This window comes from Mustela lutreola, chromosome 2 (assembly GCF_030435805.1).
Source record: "Mustela lutreola isolate mMusLut2 chromosome 2, mMusLut2.pri, whole genome shotgun sequence".
Classification (NCBI taxonomy): domain Eukaryota; kingdom Metazoa; phylum Chordata; class Mammalia; order Carnivora; family Mustelidae; genus Mustela; species Mustela lutreola.
The window spans coordinates 214,310,599-214,334,429 of record NC_081291.1 but is presented as its reverse complement, the minus strand read 5'-3'; the positions used below and the strand labels follow the sequence as shown (position 1 = coordinate 214,334,429).

The 23,831-nt window shown below is 48.9% G+C and overlaps 1 protein-coding gene across 3 annotated transcripts in view; it reads right to left on the bottom strand.

The window, feature by feature from the left end:
- Window positions 1-4,907: 4,907 nt before the first annotated feature.
- The window catches only part of ITSN1 (intersectin 1), a 221,217-nt gene continuing 202,293 nt past the window's right edge, over window positions 4,908-23,831 (bottom strand). For all 3 annotated transcript variants that reach the window (XM_059164652.1, XM_059164654.1, XM_059164653.1), the window contains 6 exons: window positions 20,310-20,522; window positions 19,279-19,400; window positions 18,132-18,214; window positions 17,739-17,822; window positions 16,810-16,983; window positions 4,908-15,039 (listed from right to left, as the gene is read on the bottom strand). In XM_059164652.1, coding sequence (XP_059020635.1) covers window positions 14,891-15,039; window positions 16,810-16,983; window positions 17,739-17,822; window positions 18,132-18,214; window positions 19,279-19,400; window positions 20,310-20,522 — 825 coding nt within the window. In that variant the 3' untranslated portion in view covers window positions 4,908-14,890. The remainder of the gene's footprint in view (window positions 15,040-16,809; window positions 16,984-17,738; window positions 17,823-18,131; window positions 18,215-19,278; window positions 19,401-20,309; window positions 20,523-23,831) is intronic.

Sequence of the window (23,831 nt, the reverse complement as noted above, 5' to 3'; positions counted from 1 at the left end):
CATAGTGTTTTCTGTCTTTTTTGAAGTGGATATACGGGAGCCTTATTTTTCTATCTTTATTTCAGAATCCCCCTAGTTGAAAGGTTAAAAGGCCCATTGTCTGGAGATTTTAGTTTGTGTAGATTATTCTTAGGAATATATGGAAGCTTGTATCATTACAAGAAACAGTTAAGGGGCATCTGGGTGGCTTAGTTAGTTAAGCGCCTGCCTTCGCCTCAGGTCATAATCTTACGGTCCTGGGATCAAGCCCCACATCAGGTTCCTGGCTCAGTGGGGAGCCTGCTTCTCCGTCTCCCTCTGCCTCTGCCCCCTGCTTGTGCTCTGTCTCTCTCTCTCTCTCAAATGGATAAGATCTTAACCCAAAAAAAAAAAAAAAAAAAGTTGTCATTTATTGAGGCCTTTTATGCCAGGCACTATTAAGTTAGTAATGTATCTTATCTTACCTGGGTCCTTGGCCTCTGAGCCCAGAGCCAGGGGAGGGGCTGACCCTGCAGGTGGAGTTTAGACACCAGCAAACCAGGCCACTTACTGTCCTGGAGTTTCTGTTGTCTGTGCCCATGCCCAGTCAGACACTGGAAGTGGTCCTCCGGGCCGGTCAAGACACGGGCACCATGTTCTCCATGCTTCTTACAGCTTCTGCCCGTCGTGGACCAACGCCTGTTGCTGTGTCCTGCATCCGTCCACCCAGTCCGGTGGATTGGGTCTGTAGAAGGTACTTCGGAGAGGGCCAGCCTGTGCTCATCTGATGGCTCTAATAAGTTTCTAAGTCCCGTGGGTCTTGTTTTGACCCCAAAGTGACTCATCTGTAAGACGTATTGTTCTATTACCTATAAAGGCATTGATGCTTTCTGTAAAGGCTTTCAGATTCTTGCCAAAAAGATGTCTTCGTTCTAGAATCTACTAGAAGAATGCCATTAATCTGCTAATAGGCATTCGTTCCCTCAATCCCCCTGGGGACAGAGTGGGGGTGAGAGCTGGTTATTCAGCAAAAGAAGCCAGCAGAAAAGCAACCCCAGCCCCTGTGCATGTCCTCAACCAAGGAATGGCCAGGACGTTTGGCCCAGAGTAGGAAATTGGGATGTTCTCTCCCACTGGAAGCCGCCATTACAGTGATGGCAGCCCCGGTTGCTGAAAAGCTCAGCCCGCTGGTGCTGCCAATTCTCAGAGGGCTTTCTAGCCAACCAGCAAGCCAGCGCCACAAATGTTAGTACAGTCCTGTTTCCACCAGCTGGGACCCAACACAAGGTGATAAGACATGCTTCTCTGATGATGACAGTTAACCTGACCGGGCTGCCTGAAGGGATTCCTCCGAGAATGACCAGTTTCAGGTGAAGCCATCATCACACTTCGGATTAGAAGGATGTCCTGTGGGCCTAGAACCTTTACCTCGGACGGGCCAGGCACAGACCACCAGAAAGTCCATAAATAAGGGGCTAGTACACCATCTACAGTAAAGCTCAGGATGTAGACTTCAGCTGCTCTACACCCTGGGACGGTCGCTGGGTGGCTGGGAACATGTCCCGGGATCACCCAGGGAGTGTGCGTGCAAGCCTGCTCTGCTGCTCCAACCTCGGGGGCACCCCAGCTTCTCCAAGCCTCGGTCTCCTCCCCTGTAAATGGGAGCGACAACACCCACTTCCACAGTCACTACAAGAGGGGAGCAAGATATCAAAGAATTTAGTGGAGGTCCTCGGAAATGTCAAGATGTCAGTAAACATGAATTACTGGCTCCACCATCTCCCACTTCCCAGGATCACCTGACCCCAAAGATCGATTGATGAGACAGCACTCACCTGACAGTCACATGACAGAGTCCGTCTGGTACTGCCTGTGAACATCTCAGGTCCTCAAAGGCTTGCCCAGCACTCCTGGTTCATAATAGAGCATTAGGATGACTCCTGCTCCATCGGTCCTCCAAGGAGGCCTTTCCCTAGTAAAATACCCTTAATCTGGCATATCTCTCCCCCCTTCCCCATATAGGATGCCACATTAGAGACCACTTCACATACCTACAATTTATAACAACCTTGTGATACAGACATCATCCTACTTTCAAATGAGGAAAGAGGTTGAGGGGCCCTGGGGTGTGCTCAGCATCACGTGCTTGACCAACTGGTGGATCAAGTCCCCAAGCGCAGGTCTTTCACCCTCCATTTTGTGCTGGTCCACCATGGCCCTGACCATGTGCTGGCACACGGCCTTCCATTGCTGGAGCCAACAGGCAAAGCGAATCTTAGTTGAGTCTCTGTGTCCCTTCCCACTTTGTCCCTAAGATGCTCCCGATTCACACCTTCACCCAGGTCAGATCTGCCCTACATTTTCCCTCCTGTTGGCCTTCTAGAAAAAAAGTTCCCCAGACACCAGCTGTCTCAAGTGCCTGTTCTTGGTCACCCTCCAAGAGGGTTTGGACAGCAAACTGATTCCCTTCCTAGAGCTACCCCAGGTGGGGGGACGACTGTAGCTCGGAAGTCCTGCAGGCATGACGAAGCCTGGGGCCATTGTGCACCCCCATTGCTGGAACCAACATGCCCTCCAGCTGGAACAACACATCCCTCCTGGCAATCATGCTGGTCTGAAACTCTGGCCAGCCAACTGCATAATCACCTGATAACTGACAAAACACCCTGTTGGGGCCTTTTGGTACCTTCCCAGAAGCCAGGAGTACCCAGACTGCTGGTTGGCCCCAACATCCGGTGACCCAACTTTTAGCTGGGCATAGGGCCACCCAGCTAGGGACTCCATTTACTAGTGTCCCTTGTAGTGCCTGACCAAGGAATGAAGTTCCAGCAAACGAGCGAGGGGAAGAAATGATGTATGGATCTTCCTGGATTAACCTCAAGAGGAACCAGCATGCAATCCTCTCAGGAGGTCCCCTTTCCATCTGGTTATATGCAGACGACAAGGTGGGAGCTGGAGCAACGGCACCCCAGAGTAGAGCCGATGATTTCAAGGGCGGGGCCACCCTACCTGCCCAGAACTTGGACCTCTGGGTCGTTAACAAGAGGGCAAAATAAACCTCTCTTGTTGAAGCCATGGGATGTTGGGTCTAAGTGCCAATACCTGAGTCTGTAGCCCAACCAGTACCCCAAGTTCCCTCAAAAGCCCTGTCTTTCTACATCACAGTTTGCCTCCTGACAACAGCCAGCCCCACAGGGCACTAGGCAAAGCACAACACATGCAAATCACTGTAAAACCAGAAGCTTCTAAGACATGTGGCAGCTGATGGACAAAATATCTTTAGGAGAATGTTTTGCTGTAGCACTGCCCAAATCCTTCAGATCAAACCCAACAACGTTCCTGTTGGTTAAGCACACAGCAACAAGGGAAATGACAAAATGCTTCAAATACTGCCCTATGTGATTATCAGATCACCGGTGGGTCACTCTACCCACAGATCCATGTACATTGGTATTCAAGCAAGGGGATGATTACAAAGCAACTTAATGTGACTATTCGGGATTGTTTAAATAAATTACGGTACACTTAGACAATGAGATACTATGCAGTCCTTAAAAATCAAGTTGTGGAAGAATATATATATATTCATAATGTAATACATAAATATATGTACACACACACATATGACTTAAAAGAAAGCAATCAATAAAATAGTAGTGAAAAGATTTATATAAATTACATAATTGGGCTTTGCCTTGCATAAGGGAAGTGCTCGATGAATATTAGCTATTAAGTAGTATAAGAGCACCTTGGGGCACCCGGGTGGCTCAGCTGGTTAGGCATCCAACTCTTGATCTCAGGGTTATGAGTTTGAGCCCTCACAGAGTTTGAGCCCTGTGTTGGGCTTGACGCTGGGCACGGAGCCTACTTTAAAAACAAAAACAAAAAGAGCATCTAGCACACACACACAGAGCAAGAAAATACAGGAATGGTGAGCATCAAAATGTTAACATTTATTTTCATGTGGAAGAATATCTCCATGAACTGATTTTCTTTCCTTTGTACTTTTCTGTGTTTGCTGAATTTTCAGCATTAACAAATATGTCTTCTATAATTAGCAAAAAATAAATATTCTAGAATAAACTATTTCCTTGATTATGCTGGCTCCTAAACTGGGTTAAATAGGTATTTATTCCTTCTGCCCTCTGAGCTATGCAAGAGGCACCTTATCAAGCTCAAAGAGAACTAGATATAGTTTGGAAAAGAAATGCATTATTTTTTTTGTTTATGATGAGATTTAATTTATTTTTTAAAACCTCAGGAAACCAAGGGAAGGGCATAGGATTTTTAGGTTTATGAAAAATGGAGCCTCCTGGTTTAAAAAGGGTGAAGACATGCTGTTTTAGTGTGCAAATTTTTTTTAATGTGCTCTAACAATGCAACTGGCATTCAAGCCAACCAGAGAGCTTAAAGGACTGATTCATATTCAGAGAAACCAGTGATGAAGTTGGGAAGAATTACCTTAAAACCAGATCAGAAGAAAATGCTATAAATCATTCCCTAAAATTCAGATAACAACAAAATTCAGTATTGGGTTTGCTAATGGTGCCCAGAGCTAAAACTCAAGGCTCTGAACACAGAGCTATTGGTGTAGGAAACTTCACGGAAAGCCAGAGTAATACTCTGAATGCCTTCGTAAGACAATCCTAGCTTTCTGCTCCCCTGTCCGCACCCCCGGTGTTTCTTTCCCCACACCTCACCGATTTCTCAAATTCTCAGAAGTACTCAGTACTGGGAAATCGAGTTCTACTTGGCACTAACATCTGTCTGAAGAAAGCATAGGAAGGCTCGTTGGTTTAGTTTGGTTTTAAGTTTGGCTTTCTTTCCACGACTACCTTATCCGTAGGAGAAAGAAGAGCACCGGAAGAGAAGCCATTTGCAGAGCTATCTGCTTCCTGTCTGCTCAGAAAGGAGGTGGGACCGAAAGAACCCAAAATAATCCACCGTGACAGGGTTGGCTTTCTCACTTTATTCATGAACCATGTGAATTTAAACCATCCAGGTCAAAATGAACACAGAGCTGTTTTGAAGAGATTGTTCTTTTTAGGTTCAAGATACACAGGAATAGCAAACTGTACCGATGTCGCTACTGGTTTAAGGGAAAAAAATCAGTTACCATAGGCTGAGTCGGCAAAATTGAACATTGCATACACAATAAGGTGCCGAAGGGACACTCAAATAGCAGAAATAACCTCATCTTCTTTTCAACAAACGAAAAAAGCGACCTCGTGTTTTGGCCCTGCTTCATCAAACCTTAGACAGATACACATAATTCTACAATTTATGATAGAGTCTAATAATGTTTAGAACTCCATAGACATTACATATCAGACAATATAGTCTCCCTTCCATGGAAAGTTAAATAGTACCATTATTTGGCAACAGAAGTATATTACAGTCAACAGGACATCCATGGCGGGGTGGGGGGGGATTGGTCTCACCTCCACCCCCACCCCTACCAGGGAAGGGTTGTGAGGGGAGCGACATGCCACCAGCACTATGACCCATTTGTCACTGGAAACACAAGGGACTCATTCAGACTGATACATTCTTTTCCAAACAGGTAAAGGCTAACCAGAGTGGCTTGTAAGCACTGCTGGGCAGGACCTTCATGCTCTGGCTTCTCCTGTCCCCCAAGTTTTCAAGACAACTAGGGCCTGAAAGGTACTGACTGACTGACTCGTTCCCACTCACAGCCCTATTGCTGCCCCAGCCAAGAGGGCATGGTGCTGAGGAGGGTCAGCCCCCGTGCTGGGCAGAATGGACCAGAGCTCATCTGGTTCTGCTGGCTGGCCTGGGATTGGGCTCCTCAGGCCGAGTTTGAACAAGATCTCTGAATGGCTCCATCTTTGGGACCAGAGTCACTTACATCCACATAGTTCCTCACGGTGATTTGCAGTTTCCTTCTATGACTCACAGATTCCAGAATCAGCACCCCCTGAAGTCTAGGAAATCCCATGGACTCCAGTGTCCCCCAGTCTTCAGGCTTATCAATAAGGGACTCCAACCATCAGCTAGTAGCATCAAGAAGCACACAGCTAACTGCTGAAAGACCTCTTGAAAACCCAAGCTCACACCCCCCACACACAGCCCTACACTCTCCATGGCAGGGACCCAGACGCAGGGCCCCATCTTCCCAGAAACTAGCTATTGTCTCCACTGCATCACTTCCGATCAGGGAAGTCCAGCCACCTCCAGAAATGACTACCGAATATGTCTCTCGGGGGTTTAGACATTGAGTTTCATGGGACCATGTACTCCCATCTTTCCACAGGGGGCCCGCAGGGACATTCCTGGTGGCCAGTCTGTCCCCTAGAATCAGCCTGGACTTCTGATCCTTTTCTGGGAAGATAAGGAAGGCCTCTTGCCCCTGGGATCTCCGTGAGGGACACAGGCACGTAAGGAGGCTGCTGTGCACGCTTCATTCTCCAACCCACCCAGCTATGCAACAGGTGGAGATGGTGAAGATGCCCCAGGAAATTTCACTGAAAACACGAACACCAAAGGGATATGTGCAATCTATCCAGAAAGAGAGCTGTAAAGGGTGATCTGGAAGCCAGGGGCAGGGCACCTCCCTTCATGTTCTGAACTCTCTAGAAGGGTGTTTGGTTCAGTCTTGAATACCTGACCAAACTTCCAGAACTTCTAGAAGCCTCTGTAGTACATGGATCTGATGGGAAACAGGCTCTCAGTCCTCTTGTCACTTCCTGATACAAAGCCCTCCAGAATGTTACCTGCTCAAATCAGTTTTTAATGAAACACCAAGGTCCCATCTGAGGTCGTAGCTAAAGGATGCTTGTCATTTTTTCACACCACCCCTTTCACTTCCATTAATCATATTCTCTGTCCCCAAAAATGACTTCTTTGAATATCTAACATATGCAATTCATATTTTCTTTTGAATATAAGAAATTTAGTTGGGCTGAACCCAAGTAATCTGATTAAGCATTTTCTACTCCTGGAATAGGTTTTTATTTTTTTTTTCTATAGTTCTATGCACTTAAATTAGATTCCTAAAATACTCTCATATACATACAGAAAAATAATCTCTCAATGACAAATCACATTTTACAATAACAAGTTAAATATTTCGACTACAGAATCTGTGTTAGTTTATGCAACATTGACCGGCATAGCCTCTTCCATACCATATGTACATTTAGTTAAGGACATTCCCAAAAACACACAGCAGAGATTTCAAGACAAACCTTTTTAGGAGCATAACTTTTTCATATTATGTGGTGGAATTCTGCATTTTTCTTAGCCAGAAACTACCAAATGCAGAAAACCAGATGCCAAGAGCCGATTATCATACACAGGACATTTTGTTGCTGTTGTTGTTGTAGATTTCTCACGTATATACATGTATTTACACATACGCTGACCACCTGTAGATGTGAGGGTACAAAGCTAATGTAGCTAAGGCAATACAACATGAGTTACATGCTTGCCAACTTCCCGATCTACGCAGAGTGGGGAGGAGGGGGCCAGGAGGTTTTGGACTTCAGATAGCTGGGTTTCAGCTGACATCACCTGAAGTTGGCTTCACAGTTCAAAGACACTTGGACTATTGGCAATGTGTGTTTTAAACGCATGTGTACAAATAAATATCATTATCAAAGATCCTGCCAGCATATCTGCCTTCTGACACGTGACTATCTAGCAATAACGTTTGAAGGACGCTGATTGGTAAAATGCCCATCAACACGTTCGTTCGAGAAATATGATGCCAGCACAATGCTAAGTCAATGCCTCCGGGAGATATTTTCCGAGCTTTCAGGAATGTGGAAGACTGCATTACGTGGCGAAACAAAGCTAGAATTTGCTATTTCCTTCAAAGCGAGGCAGTCACTTCCACAAGGATGAATTTGCAATGTCTGTGCAACTTTCTGTCAACATTTTTACTTAGCAAGCTTTCTAATCCCAGGACAGAACTGGGAAACAGAGAGGATTATTGCTCTGTGTGTGTAGAAATTAGACTGATTTGACAAGAACCAGCAGAACCACAAAGGTTTTGGAGGGTCGGACCCAGTGCAAGACAAAGAAGCGAGAAGCTGCTTTGTGAAAGAAACTCACAGCAGGTGCATGGCGGGAGGATCGAGTCCAAGATCGTCCGCCTCAAGAAGTTTCTACAACTTGAGGCTGCTCACACAGTGGGTTTTCTCCTCTTTCCTGACCTCTCCAGGCTCCAAAACTATCCATGCGACCCAGCCGGGAAGCCCTGACTGGAAGTTGCCCGGGACCCTGCAGCTCTCTCTCCAAGAGATGGCCTTGGACCAAGCAGCGTCCAGTCCCTGGGGAAGGGACATGAGCCCTTCCCCCTGGCCTCCCTGCTTCTCCTGACTCTCCCCTGGATGGTCCTTTGAAGGCAGAGGCTCAGAAAGCCTCTCTGTCCTACTAGAAAAGGGGAACTGAAGATCAAAAGGAAGTGGCCAACTGAAGATCAAAAGGAAGGATTTCATTTCAAATCAGTGGGTTAGAGGCTCTTAGGCCTCTGGGCACCTTGTGGCAGGCCCTCGCAGATGGGCCAAGAGATGGACAGGTGACTCCCTTTCTGGCCCTGGGGCGCAGCTGTCACCGAGGGGCTCGGGTCTTGTACCCTCTGATTAGCCTAGACCATCTGTGCTTCTGTGAAATTAAAGCAGACATTTTCAAAAGCACTGGCACCCAGCTCCCCACAACCTGCCAGGAGACTTTCCAAAGAAGACAGAAGACAAAGCCGCACCCGCTCCAAGACCAACTGAAAACCCAGCGGGCCCAGGGCCAGCTTCCTGGGGGTGTGATCTATGCCATCGCGGGGGACTGTGTGCTTAGAAGGGCCCACACTTAGTTTAATTCTCTGCTGTCACCGCCTCCAAATTCGTCATAATTTTCAATAAGGGGCTTCAGATTTTCATGTTGTATTTTTCATGGGGCCTGAATGCGCCGACGGACTGTCGGACCCATCTGTTCCCTTGTTCAATCCACGTATCTTCATTTCTCCTAGTGACACACACACACCCCACCTATGTATCGCATGCACACCACACACACAGATCACACACAGCACACACATTTACACACCGTCTCACACACCACGCGCACACACAGAGCACACCTCACACACACCACAGTCTCACACTCATGCTATCCTCTCACGTACCACACACTCACACACCAAACACACTCATACTCTCACACACCACACACTCCTACACACTCGCAACAAACCACACACCCTCTCACATACATACCATATACATTTACACACACCACACACTCACGCTCATACTCTCCTCTCGCAGACCACACACAGCCCTCTCACACACACACACCACACACCGTCACACACCACACACTCACACTACCGATACTGTCACACACTCACGCTCATACTCTCCTCACACACCACACACACCCCACAGACTCACACACATACCACATATACCACAGACCACACACACACACAATCATATACCACAGACACTGCCGCACGTATACCACACATTCACACACACTCATGCACTCACACACACACCCCGTACACACCCCGCACAGTGAGCTTCTGTGTCCCCCACCAGTGCTCTGCGTCTGAATTCCAGGAAGTCCTGGTCTCCTGGAGAGACTGTTCTCCAGTCCCAGTAAAGACCTGACTCCTAGAACCTTCGTGGGAGAGGACGCCTCCTTGGGGGGACGGGGGGGCCTCCAACTGCCACCCGAGAACCCCGGGGAGCCGAGTCTCAGGGACTTTCACAAAGCAGATGCGAAAGCTGAAGGCCTCCCCCCACCCCACGACCAGCCCCGGCACCACGGAGCGGCAAAGGGTCACCAGGTACCCCGGGGGCGCTGAGACCCCTGCCCACGCCTGCCACCAACTCTTGCCCTCTTCTCACCACCCTCGGTCTGGCCCCGGGATTTACTCCACAGCCCGTGGAGCCAGAACCCGGGAGCCCCCCCCGCGCGACCCGCCGGTTTCCAGGAGGGAGATCGCCCCCTGGCGGCGACAGTGGGGAGAAGGGAAGCCGCGGGCTCCTCCCCCACACGCCGCCGAGCCTCCCCACCTTCTCCGGTTCCCCGGATGACGCTCATCCCGAGGGCCCCCCTTCTTTTTAGATAGAGAAACAGGAGGAAGCAAGCCATTTGAGCATAAGAGGCGAAATGCAGAGAAATAGAGCTTTAGAAACTCAGCCACACAGGAATGTTATTTTTTTAAAGGATGAAAGTACAAAACCAGTGTTCCTAGGAGAAAAAAATCTCTACTCCTCCCACTGAGTAAAAAGAAACCCTGGTTACTGGTTAGTTCTCAGGAAAGAGCAGAGAAACGCTCCATTTTTTTTTTCAAGGTTGACCAAACGAGCCCACTTCTGAACAGTCTTACTTGGTGGGCTTTGAATACTAAAATAGTCACACTATTCAAATGACAGTAACACTAGAAGCTGGTATAGAAAGTAGAACGGAATCCTATTAAAAACAAACTCACAAAACCCCTGACATACAGTAGGGGCAGATTTGCCCTGAAATACAACAACCACACATGGGGTCCCCAAAAGTCAGAGCAAGAGGGTTCCTCTACATGGAGGAACTGATCTGCCTGTCACTGATGCAATTATTTAGAGGCGGAGATGAATTTTTACAAGCACTGGGTGTCATTTAAATAACATAACATCAGATCCACAACTAGACCACAGATACCACAGAGGCAAACCTCTCTAGTCCACCTCCCAGTCCCCTAAGACAGAGGCCTGGAACAGCATGGGGACTTCCCGAATCCGAATAGTATGCTACTAGCATTGCTACTAAGAGATCACAACCCAGAGCTAAGACCTTCCAACGTGGGGGAATCTGGGTTTCAATCCTCCCGAGAGAGACCTGTTAGACGTTTCTAGCCTTCCCTTGGAGGAAGATTTCCATGCTTATCAGGAAGATATCCTAGCTCCTGCAGACATCAGGTGATGTACCTTAATTGAGCTCCATGACCTACAAACACATCCTGGATCTGACGCCATAAAAGGAAAGTTCTACCTTTCCTCTCACTCAAATAAACAGCCATTTTCCAAGTACAATCAACAGGCCAACTTGATTTACAGGATATGAAACAGCCCGCACAAGGCATGACTCAGGGCACTGCCAGGAGAGTGTTGGCTGCTGACCCAACTTCCCCGCAGGAAGAGGCATGTCAGCACCTCAGGGCAGGAAGAGAAGGTGGTGACACCTTCCAGGTGTAACTTTGACCGAATACCTCATAGGGTAGCTCCGAACACAGCGTCTGAGGGCTTCACTTCGTCACTGGCTTCTGGTACCACCAACTATGCTCTTCCCTAGTAGGAACTCAAGTTCCTATACTGGAAACAAAGAAGGAACATCCGGGATCCCCAGTTTCCCTCACCTCACCTTCCGGCCCAGGAGGCTCTAACTTAGAGAGCAGGCCCACCTGGAGTGAGCAGACCCTCGGCCAACCTCACATTCACCTCACGCTGGGAATGACCCTGCTTCCTCTAGACTGTGCCGGCATCCATTCCACAGTGCTCCTGTCTGCAGGAACGTTCATCTCCACCCTCGGAAAGAGAAGGCAGGCAACATAAAATAAAAGGCAAGAGAGCACGTGAAATAACATAAAAAAAAAAAAAAAAAAAAAAAAAAAACCACTAGCAGTTTCCAGCAGAAATTCTTCAAGTTGTTTAGCACAGAAACAAATTTTCTTCTATGAATCAAAAGGTCCCCCCAGCTCGAAGAAACTATTTGGAGAAGAGATAGAGAAGGCTTTTTCTCCTACCAAGCGGTGTGGTAAACTCTAAAATAAACTCCCAAATCTCCAACCTTTCTGATAAAACCAGAAGCACCCCATCCATTCGGCCCTTGTCCTCCAACCCCACTGATTTCTAGAATGTTCCCACACTGTATGGTCAGTGGCTTATGAATGCACCAGCCAGCTCCCAGAGAGACAGCTCCCAGAGAGACTGCCTGGTCTTGGGTGGCAGACCCGCATTCACCCTTCCCCGGGGACTCCAGCCTTGTCCCTTGGCCCCAAGGGTCATCCCTGATGACCCTCGCCTAGAAGAGTCCCCTTTCCAGAGTCAGGCGAGCCTGGGGTCTGAATGGACAACCCTCCAGGCTCTCCTGGTTACAGCAGAACCTGGTTCCAAGACATGCTGCCGCCTGTCTGTCTGCCAGGAAACACAGTATCAGCCAGAGACACCCTGCCCCAGAGGGACTGGCTATGGTCTGTCCCTTCAAGAGAGCTAGTCTATGAAAAGCCCCAGTCCGCAGGCTCCTGAGCTCAGCACGTAGCCTGTGAGCAGAAAAGCCCCTTGCTGGGCTAGAGGAGGTCAGTGCAGCTCAGAGAAGAAGGGAAGCTTGCAGGGCGTCTGGAGGCCTGGGAACAGGATGCCAGGATACAGTGGCCTACAGACACCCTGCGTTTGGAAGCACAGAGCTAGGAAACAGATCGCTTCTTGGAAAGAGACATCATCTCTAGGGAACAGAGCCCAGGTGGCCAAAAAGGCAGAAGTGAGGGATAGAGGTCAAAGTAGGCGCTGCCTACTTGTCTCTGTCCCCCCACCAGTATGACTAATGAGTCACAGCTGGATCTGAGGACCAGGTTAACTCATCCCTAGGTAGGTCCGGTCGCCGTCCAGATTACACCAGAGAGGACAAGGACACTAATCCGTAATCCCTACCCTGGAGGAACATCTCAGGGATGCTTAATAGAGTCACTTGGGAAAAAGAGTCACAGACTGTGTTTTCATGCTACATGAATTCCGATCATGGGATGCTGGGAGTGGGTGACCTCGCAGACCTAAAAGGGTTACAAGATGCTTGTCACTGTTCACGTCACATCCTACCTGCCTAAACAGCAATGACCGGCATGACACACGAAGAGAGCCAATGAAGGAAAGGCCTCCCCAACCAGAAGGAAAGGGATGGGAATGGTTATCCAAAACTACCCCATTTTACCCATCACGTACATTTTGTCTCTACCTTAGAACATGTCCTTCATAAATACACTGAACAAATTGAATTAGTTACAGAAATAGGAAAGCGTGAGTTGTATGTCTACTTATAGATTTAATTTCACACAGTTTCTTAACAACGGTCAGAAAATATAAACTTAAAGTGGTCTAACTGTATTTTCTTCCGGGGAGTGGTAAACAAACCCATGCCTGAAGTTAAACTTGGTCTCTAACAGGGCTCAGTTGAAAGTTGCTAGCTAAAGGGTGTGTCTGTTTGTTTTTAAAAAATACTTGTCTGTTGTTCTCGATACAAAATTCTACACTATCTTCAATAAATAAATAATAAAGTGTTTCTTAAAAGTATGAAATGTAAACTTTGTTGCCCTCTCTAACACACACACTATTAAAAATTGCTTGGAATATGACAGGCTCTTATGGGAAATTACGACACTATGCATTCCATTCCCAGCAAAGTGGAGAGTTGGCCACTATGTTGACGCTACCCTTTATAAAGCACTTCTACGACCCTAGTTAAATTCTAAAAACCTACAGTCAAAGAGAACACCATCTAACACAGGAAAACTAGACTCCAGTACCAAGAGAACATGCAAAGAACATTTCATGACCACGACACACTGGGATTAGGAGGACATTCACATGCGAACAAAATACAACCCACACTCTTCATTAGCAAATCAAGCTATTATCTAGTTAACCAGCCTATCTCCTGGCATTGAAGGGGGAAAAAAATCAAAGAACTCAAACCAAACAGTTTGGCACATGGTCATACACTCCCGACTCTGGCAACAAGCACATGTATTTCCATTACTGAGAGATTGGTTGTGTGTGGGAGAGGAGGGGAGAGAGTCTTGGGTCTTCCTCCCTTGATCTGTGAGGCTTGGGTGCTCCTCGAGCTTCTCCCCACACCACATAACAAAGTTCCTTCACCTTCCTCCACCCCACTTCCGGATTGTCACTTTTCTTCTTCGCGTCTTGGGGACGTCTTTCTTGGGAACATAGCAAAGACGGCTGCTGGAATTCCCCATGACAACCAGGATTCAGCACACTCCCGCAAAAACAGGCTCAGAGCTGGTCAGCGGCGATTACTCTTCTCATGAAACACCACAGGATCTCCAAGCCAAAGAGAACTTTCTAGCTGGGCTGGCAACCAGGACCCAGTGGCATCGTAAAGAAGCCTTTCAGAGGACCTGCGGTGATCTAATCCAGCAGAGTCGAACTTTGTAGATAACACGCCTCCTTAGCCATCTTCCAAACGTGCTGGAAATCAAAATGGAATCACCTGATAGTAGCTAGTGATAGTTTTCATTGACATCTATCAATAAAAGACCTGGAGGGGACTGGAATGGCTCTAACAGTGCACCTGCTAGAATCGTCCATGGACCAGCTTTTCAAAGAGCTAGCACGCTCTCTGATCAGGAGACCATCTCCCCGAGTGATCGTATTCAGGGCAGCATTTCAAACAAGGTCCCAGCGGGGAAACAAGACTCTGGGGCAGCCACAGGACCTTCATAATAATTTCTAAATACACAAAGGACCAGGCGTTATAGATCAACGGGCCTATTCAGGGACCGGTGGAGATAAGAAATAGGAGCGTTACATGAGTTCTCCAAAAATACAGACATTGCATTTATAAATCTATTGTACAGTAACCAGACCCACACCTCAGGCCCAGGGATGGGCCCAACTCCCAACCGTATCTAGCTGGGGGCTCTGGGATTTCAAAGCTCCTAGAAGCCACGATGAGACCAGCAGTGAGGACAAAGGAAGACATTTTGTTTTTGTTTCATAAAATGGGAAATTGTTTGGGGTGCGGGGAAAGATTGTCAAGAACTATTCCTAGAAGTTTTGAGGGGCCTGTCTTCACTGTCCCTTTGCCCTGTGGCTGAATGTCAAACGGTGGTTTTAGGGAAGCCACACCATTTCCAGATTGCACCTGCCGCCGCGGGCTGGAAGTCGGCCAAGCACCATGCTGGGCCCACTCCCTATGGCTCATCAAACAACTGTAGGTCCAAGCGGACCACAATCTCTCCTGTGGGAACTTCGTGCAGCAGGAGACACTTTGTAACTGGGCCCTTGGAACCCTGGTCCTTCTTGATGTCGGCCACACGGATCTCTGTCCGACCCAAAAAATCTGCAAGGAGAAAAAAACACCGTGCTCAAAGAGAGAATTCCTTTACGTCAAGGCACGGAAGGCATTAGGAATTTCTCAGCGAACCGACACACTCTCCCCTCTTCCAAAGGAGAAGTAGGTCCATTTACAGGAATCCATGAACTACAATGACAGAGCATAATTTTTAAGTGGAGTACAAGAAAAAGAAAGAAAAAAAGGACACCAGGGTGGGGACAAAGTTGAGCCTAGAAGTAGGTAAAAACGGAGACTATGCCTTTCCCCACACCTGGGCACCTCCAAAGGGCTATAAGCTTCCCAGGAGGCAATGCAACATTGGACGTCCTATCAGCAGGACAAAGATTGGAAAGTAGTATCTCTGTGGGTTCAGAAGGCACATTCGTGATGTCACATCCTTTTCAGAAACGTCAAGGATGGTGAGCGAGGGCTGGTCCTTCCTGTGCCCCTGCATGAGCCAGAGAGCAAATGGGAGGTGTGGGAGAGGAGGCTGCAGGCTGGGCGCTCTCGGCATCGCTTTTCGTCAAATACGGAGCATCAGTAGGAGAGCAGATGTGAGTATGTTTGAATACGTTTGAAATGCTAGGCAATTACAGGATGGTGTGAAATGGTCCTCCAGACCATAATTTATTCCTCATCTATTCATTGAGGAATTCCTTATTGGAATATACTATGTATGCCCCGTACTGGAAACAGCCTTATTTCACGGTCCCATTTAAAATGTGGGAATCCCAGACGTCTGGGTGGCTCAGTCGGTTAAGTGTCTGCCTTCGGCTCGGGTCATGATCCCAGGGTCCTGGGATAGAGCCCCACACTGGGCTTCCTTCTCAGTGGGGAACATGCTTCTCCCTTCCCCTCTGCCCCTCCCCCTCACTTGTGTTCCCCCCACCCAAATGAATACATTTTTAAAAATCTTTGAAAAATAAAATAAAATGTGGGCATTGGGGGTGCCTGGCTGGCTCAGTGGAAAGAGCGTGTGACTCTTGATCTTGGAATCATGAGTCTGAGCCCCCTGTTGGGTAGAGAGATTGCTAAAAATTAAAAAATAAGCTTTAAAAAATATTTTAAAAGATGTGGGATTTTTTTTCCCCCTGGGAGGACAGATACAGCTTTATTTTGTCCCTATGTTCATTTCATGGAAATAATCTCCAATGTAAGAACAACACTAGGATTTTCAATTTATGCCCTAGTGGAATGAACACTGTGTCATGATACTTCACTATTTAAAACAACCGTAACAACATCCAGTCTCAAACCTTCACTTACCAGAATAAAAACTGACAGTGAAACACAGTAGGAGCCCAGACGTGAGAAATGGTGATTCCAACCCTTTGATTAACCAGACATGTCGCCCAAAGGGCACCGGCTGATTCTTACCACACCTGTTGTGAGCTGACGTTCTTCTGGCTCGACTAACCCCTTTATCCATTGTCACTGTGGCTTTTGGAGAAGAACTCAAGGTCTGGGCTGAGACTTTGGGGGATAACCTTTGTTGTAGTCTCTAGCTTTGGAGAAACATGGGACCATAGTCTTTCTCTAGGGTGGCTGGACCACTCTGGACCACGCACGCTTCGTCTACCTTCTCTGAGATGCCGCAGCATCCATGAAGACCCCTTTCTAGAAGAGGCTGAGTCTTGTCTTATGCCAACCTCATCTCTCTGGAGGGAAGCCCAAAAAATTCTGCGCACCAAGTTCCCAGCTAGAAAGCAATTTCCCCACAAAAGCTGAGTGACAGGGAAGGAAGGCGGACACTGCAGGGGGCCATTCTCTACTCACCGTCTGGAGAGAACTGGTCCCTCTCAAACACGGTGATACACAGGACTTCCTGCTCCAGGTCTTTGATGAAGAACTGGCAGTTGGAATTCCACTTGGGATTCAGAGTGTCCTGGATGGTCTTGGTGATGTGACACTGGGAGCCCATGGTCACCTCACAGTACGGGTTACTCTTTCCTAGAGTGGACAGAGTCTGCTGGACTCACACCTGGTTGCAGGCTCTCCTGGGCGTGGCAGGGCAGGGTCCTCGCCGCGGTGGGCAGCAGTTTCCCTCCACGCCCCTCATTTTTATCCCCTCCCATTGCCACATGTGATAAATGACATAAAATGGAGAATCTGGGGCTGCCTGGGGGGCTCAGTCGGTAAAGCATCTGCCTTCAGCTCAGGTCATGATCCCGAGGTCCTGGGATCAAGCCCCTCGTTGGGCTCCCCGCTCAGTGGGGGGTCTGCTTCTCCCTCTGCCTCCCCCGCCCCACTCACTCTCTCACTCTCTCTCTCAAATAAATAAATAATATCTTTTTTTTAATTTTTTAAAAATTTTTTTAAAAAATTTTAAAAATCTGAGTGAAAACTGCCACCATTCAGCATCACACTTAAACCATGATACTTAAATATTTATAACACTTAAATCATTAGATGAACGGACTTTAAATCTAGGCCTTTCCAGTCTCCTTGCTAGAAGCTTAGGTTGCGTCACACCCAAGGTGAAAGGGCAACCGCTCAGATCTCTCCGAAAAGCAAAACGGTGGGAAGGATTAAATTAAGAAAAAAAAAAGGAAAACCACCCTAGGTTTTCAACAAGTGTTAGAAAGACCAGTTCTGGAAGGAAATTTAGGGTCATGGAAATAGCTCGTTTGACGCCACGCTGGCCGGGGGGCTTACAGGAAAGGCTTCGCCACCACCCCGTGCTGGAGGGACTTCGGGGTCCTTACCGTGTGACCGACAGGGCTTCAGCTCAATGCCTTCAACAACATTCACCATCAGCCTTCCGATACCTGTGGCCCTTTGGGAGCGGACTGTGACGGCAGGAAGGGGAAGGTAAGAGGCTTCAGGGAGACGCGCCCCCCACCCCTGTTTGCCCCAGGTCGGTTTCACGTAGCTGCCTCCCCCCATCTTCCCCTTACGGCTGGCTTCCTGGCTCTCGGAATGTACGCTCCGCCCTCATCCTGCACCCCACCCTCCCTCTCCCCGACTTCCACCCTTTCTCAGCGCCCCCCCCCCGCCCCCTCCAGGCCCATCTTTCCAGCTCCGAGGACGCCCTGGGCCCAACCTTCAGTGTCCCAGCTTGGCAGGACGCGGGGACCCTGCCGCTGAGCGATGCCTACCCAGGTACGCCTTCTCCCGTTTCTTTTTCTCAGTCTCTATATAGAGTTCTGAAGCAGCCTTGATTTTCTGCACCCAGGCCGTCCTTGGGAAGAAAAAAGACAGAAAAGTGCCAAACAGGGATGAGTAACATTTTTATTGATGTACTCGACCTGCCTTGGCTTTAGTGCCCTGGGAAGAGAGGTGCTGTCCCAGAGATGTTGGCATACACCTCCCCCTCCCTTATTGAAAAGCATCCCGGGGGGCGCCTGGGTGGCTCAGTGGGTTAGAGCCTCTGCCTTCTGCTCAGATGATTGTCCCAGAGTCCTGGGATCGAGCCCCGCACCGGGCTCTTTGCTCAGCAGGGAGCCTGCTTCATCCTCTCTCTCTGCCTGTCTCTCTGCCTACTTGTGATCTCTATCAAATAAATAAATAAAATCTTAAAAAAAGAAAGAAAGAAAGAAAAAAGAAAAGCATCCCGCATTTGCCCACCCAAAGATGGCCAGAAGGGTCTCTCACAAAACCATCCAAAGGAAGGACAAAACCGTTTCCCAGAGAGGGAAGCACTTTACATGGAAAAGCAAACACACTCTGGGAGAAGCACTTGGGCATAACGCTTTCTCCTTCATTTTTCAAAGACCCATCTGCACCATAACTTTGGCCAATTTTCTTGCTTGGCACAAATGTTCTTTGGAATGTTGTTGGCCTTGTGTCAAGTTCACCCTCCAGAAAAGATCTATTTCATTTGGCTCTAGGGCTGAGTCTTGAATACGCAATTGAAGCAAAATACCCCCGTGCTCTGGGATCCAGAACATCTGCCCAAGTGAGCCAGCTGAGGTCGGGGCTGATCCCCAGATTGCCTTCCTCTTGGCTTCTGGCAGCTGGGAAACCTTGGGAAACGTGAACTCAGAGAATGATGAAAATGTCTTTCAAAGAAATTCGCAAGCAAAATTAGTTTCAATTTGTTTTATTTTTTAAAAAATCCACGCCACGTGTTAAACTTTTGAGAGGCTCTAGAGACAAGTATTAAGATCTTCCTCCTGTCCCTCCAGACAGCAGTTACTACAAGTCAAGAAATGTTGGGACCTGCTGATTCATTAAATGTCCTACGTGCATCCTGCCCCTGGTGGGGCCCTGGGCACCCAGGACCTGGGAGGTAGCAGGTCTTACCTTTCATTTATGCTTTCGGCTCGGAGGGTGTAGACGCGGTCGATGTGGGAAATGTGGAAGATGGGCTCATCTCCAGAAGGGTCCGTGGGCAGTTTTACTAGAACCTCATTCAGGAAAATAGGCTGAAAAGCAATACACCAGGCATTATACAACCAGACTGGGACTCTGTTTCAGTGAACGATGAGCGCGTGTGAGCTTACGTGCATGCGTTCCAGTAAATTAAACCGTGTTGCATGTGCGTGCACGCGTGTGCGCGTGTTCCAGTCAACTCTACTGGAATGATTTTGTATTAATATCAACCTCATGTATTACAAACCATATGTAGGTATTTTTGCCTCCTCCATTTTGCAGGGGTTTTTTTTTAGGTCCTTCAGAAGAAGACTTGACCGGTCTGTTTTGGCCCTAGCAAATTCTAATCAGCAAACAGTCTCCCTAACTTCACCACCAGCCAACTCCCTCCAAAGATTTTCCTACAAAGTTGCTAGTGAAGATCCCCATAGGTACGTTGTTCTTTTCCCCACAATCAGGCTAACTGCGGCTTCAGAGAAAATCCTCCTGTAAAAACACGCCCACGCAGACAAATTTAGGAAAACGGTACCCTGTGACACAAAGACACAGAAACACAGCTGTGTACATCAGAGCAGACCTAATAAACAGCAGAGGGACTTTCTCCACACGCTGACTGTTTGGATCGGCTTTTGTTGGAAAGGGTGAGGGGCACAGATGTTCCTTCCAAGCTACACGGAGAGGTTTGGAGGCGGGGCTGGGAATGACCTTGAGACCTGCCAGCCCAAGTGCCTTCACCTAGGGACCCACCGTGGTGGCCACTTGGAAGCTAATAGATATTTCATTGGTCAAGTTGAACATCGTTCCTCTTCTGCGAGTGCTTGGTCACCCTAAATCCTGGCTCACCCCTTTGCCTTCGCCTCCGTGCTGCAGCCCCCAAACCCTGCTAAGACTCTGAGGCCTTTCAGGAACTTTCTACTGCCCCAAGCGGCAGCCCCAATGTTGCAACTGGGACTCGAACTTACTGTTTTGTACATTTTATACAGCAGGTGAGATTTGGGACTGAAGACCTTGTCGGAGCCGGAAGAGCCCAGGGGTTTTATGATCTGGGTCAGCAGGAGGAAGTCGTTGAAGAGGAAGCCGTACAGCTCCTTGTTGCTCTTGGCCTTGTAGAGCTTCCCGCTGTGCAGAAACTTGCGGGGCCCCAAGCAGTTGGTCACTGAGTTGAACACAAGTTGCTGAGAAAGGAGAAACAAAACCCAAAGAAGACACGATGAAGTGAGGCCTCCTTTTTTTTTTTTTTTTTTTTTTTTTTTTTAATTTTTTGTTTTTTCTGAGTCTGAAAGCCCGGACCCTGTCAGAATCTGAGGCTGGGCTCAGCAGGCTTGTGTCTGAGGTTCAAGTCCAGGACTGACTTGAAGAGGTCAGGCAGTGCCCTTTTTTTTTTTTCCCCCTTGATTTATTTATTTGACAGACAGAGATCACAAGTAGGCAGAGAGGCAGGCAGAGAGAGAGAGAGGGAAGCAGGCTCCCTGCTGAGCAGAGAGCCCGATGCGGGACTCGATCCCAGGACTCTGAGATCATGACCTGAGCTGAAGGCAGAGGCTTTAACCCACTGAGCCACTCAGGTTCCCCAGGCAGTGCCTTTCAGAGCCAAGGAGTCAGCATCAGTCAAAGACCCAATTCTGTGGATTCCAAGGGTCCAGATGAGCCTTGAGTATAATTCCTACTGCTTTCTCCCACGGGATCCACTAGGGTCTTGGGGTGATTGGGGCCCCTCTCCCTCTTATTGATTGGGAAATGGGAAGCAGGAAGAAAGTTCTGGGGTCCCTCCCACCTCGATAAGTATGGGCTGTGTCCCAGTCGAGGGCATGAACCTGCTCCAGGGACAACCCCACACAGGCTCCCACAGTCCTTGAGCTTCTGGAAAGCAGCAACTGCTCTGTATGATTCTAGAGGACACCTCCTACTGTCCCAGGTGTGGCTAGAGTCCAGGCCCCAGCACGTGGGTGACTATAAAACTTGGGGGTGCTGAGTGACGCCTCAAAGGCAAGCAAGCGGACACAGCGTCGGCGCGCATTGAATCTCAACCAACTCCCTCGTCCTGAAAATGGGAAGGGGACTCTTCCTGCTGCTTCCCGAATCTCGATGTTGGCTCCTAGGGCTGCGGAAAGCCGGCTCTATCATCCCACTGGACTCTCCCATCTCCTGTGAGCAGTTTTGCAAGGGGCAGAGGGAGACTGAGGCAGAAAAATGAGCCCATAAAGACTCCCTTTCTTGGTAGCCAGAGGAGAGACTGAGGGAGGGAAAGGCCACAGCTGTCCCAAGCAGCGATATGATCCCAGCAAGTGTCAGACCTTAACAGGCCCCACCTGCCCACCCGCGGGTCCCAGGGGGAGGCTCCCCCAGCAGCCTTCAAGGCCCATACTCCCTGGAGCTACGAACCCTGTAGACCTTCCCAAGGAGGGTACTTGTGCAGCGGAGACAAGGTTCACACCATGTGTCCCCCAAGAGATGTTGGTGGTCCCCCATCCCCTTCCAGCGTGGGGCAAAAAATCAGCAGCACCTTTGTGACTAGAGACCTATAGACATAAGGAAGAGTGGCCGCCCCACTCCACTCTTGGGCCCAAGGAGGGAGGAGGGTCTCTGAGCCCAGAAGACTGAAGGTGACACCCCCATGGGAGCCTTCAGACGGTGTCCTTGCCCCTTTGGCACTCTGAACAGGAGTCTGGAGGTCCCCTTTGCTGGCCAAAGGAGAGTTTAAGCCATGTGGGGACAGACAACGGATCCAGAGAAGGCAGCCTGGGTCACACGAAGAGGAAGTCATTAGTTCATCCTCATGCAAGAGCGGGGCCACCGCGGGGCCAGGCTCACACTGCATATACGTGAATGGGGAACGGTCTTGACGTTTCTCCATCTGAGGCCAATAATGCCCAAGATGGTGTATATTTGAAACTTAATCACGGGACCAGTCCGGATCTGGGCCTGGAGACAGAAGCCGCCTGATGGCACCTTCGAGACTCGGGGAAGGACCCCTTTCCAGAGAGCACATGGCCACGTCCTGCTGCCCGGTTCAGAAAGCTGTCGAGGTGTGCCGCCTGCAGATCGAGTTACACTCCTCTGTGCTTGCTTCCCTGGCTTCCACTTGCCATAACGCCTTCTCATCTATTGCCCTACAGATGCCCAGCTCGGCTCCCGATGTGCCCTCCCCTGGGAGGCCCGCCCCCTCGATCCCTTCCTGGACAGACATCATCATCCTTCAACACGTAGCCATGTGCCTCCTTCCCCCATGCTTCTCTGAATCCCCACCGTGCCCCGGTGACTGTCCCTTCCTCCCGCTTGGTTCCCACAGCACCCTCCTTCTGCCTTCCCAATCCTATTTTCTGGTGAACCCTGGGTTAGCTCCCCTCCCCCACCTCCTCCAAAACTGTAGAATGGGGGGAAGGCAGAGGTCACATCTTACTGATTCTCATTGTCCTGGGTGTTTAGTACTGAGCTAAGGTCCTCCAGCAGGTGTTCGAGAAAGGTCCATTGGATGGACCAACGGAGGAAAGCATAAGTGAGCCAACCAACCAATGAATGCCCCTGGATTGCATATCAACACAGAATTCCAAAATGCATTTCCACGAGGCTGTTCCTACAGCTCTGTTTATCGCGCACCTAACGCTGGTGGAGACTTCCTCGGCGAGTGACTGCCTTCAAAGTACTGGGAGAAGGAAGAAGCCACGGGGAGAGGGGACGAGGGGGACACATTCTGCCTGGGCATTTTGGTAAACCCTGGTGAATGGCGCGTGCATGTGCGTGTGTAGGTGTTTGCGCCATGCGGCGGCAGAGAGAGAAAACAGAGAGAACCAATGAAACTGAAGGAAGCGTAAGTGACAAGAAAAGAATTAAATACAAGAAGAAAAACTTCTGTTTCTGGTGGACTACGTGCTCTGACACATCCAGTGAAAACTTTCAGAACTGAGTAAAAGATAAAAATGCACTTTTTAAATGCAAGCAAATTGATTAAAAAAAAAAAAGATATAAAAAGTCAATGTGTAGAGGCGCAAAACAGAATGAAAATGTGTACCCCAGAAGATAAGCAAACCCCAACGCCAGCTTCAGCCCTGAGAATCTCTCTTGAATCTGGTGACCTTGAGCTTCCACTTCAAAGGTCAGGGGGAGTGAGGGAGCCCCGCAATGTATAGAGGGCCCACGTGAGCGGAGGGATCTAACGGGAGACGGACACAAAAAACTCACTCCCGGAGGAAGAATAACAAGTAAACTCAAGCACAGAAGGGACGGACTAGAAGACTGGCTCGTTTCTGACCTTGGACTAAGTGGAATGAAAACAAACAAACAAACAAACAAAACCTGAGAATTTGCAACCACAAGGCAGCCCTCGCCCAAGTCCACTAAGACCATTCACACAGCAGTGTGACCCCCAAACCCCACTACATTTGATTTGGGGTCGCAGCGCTGGTAGCAGCCCTCTCGGGAGGCAAGACCGCAGAGGTCCCGCGGGGACAGCTCCAAGGAACCGTCCCTCCCGCGCAAACAGAGAA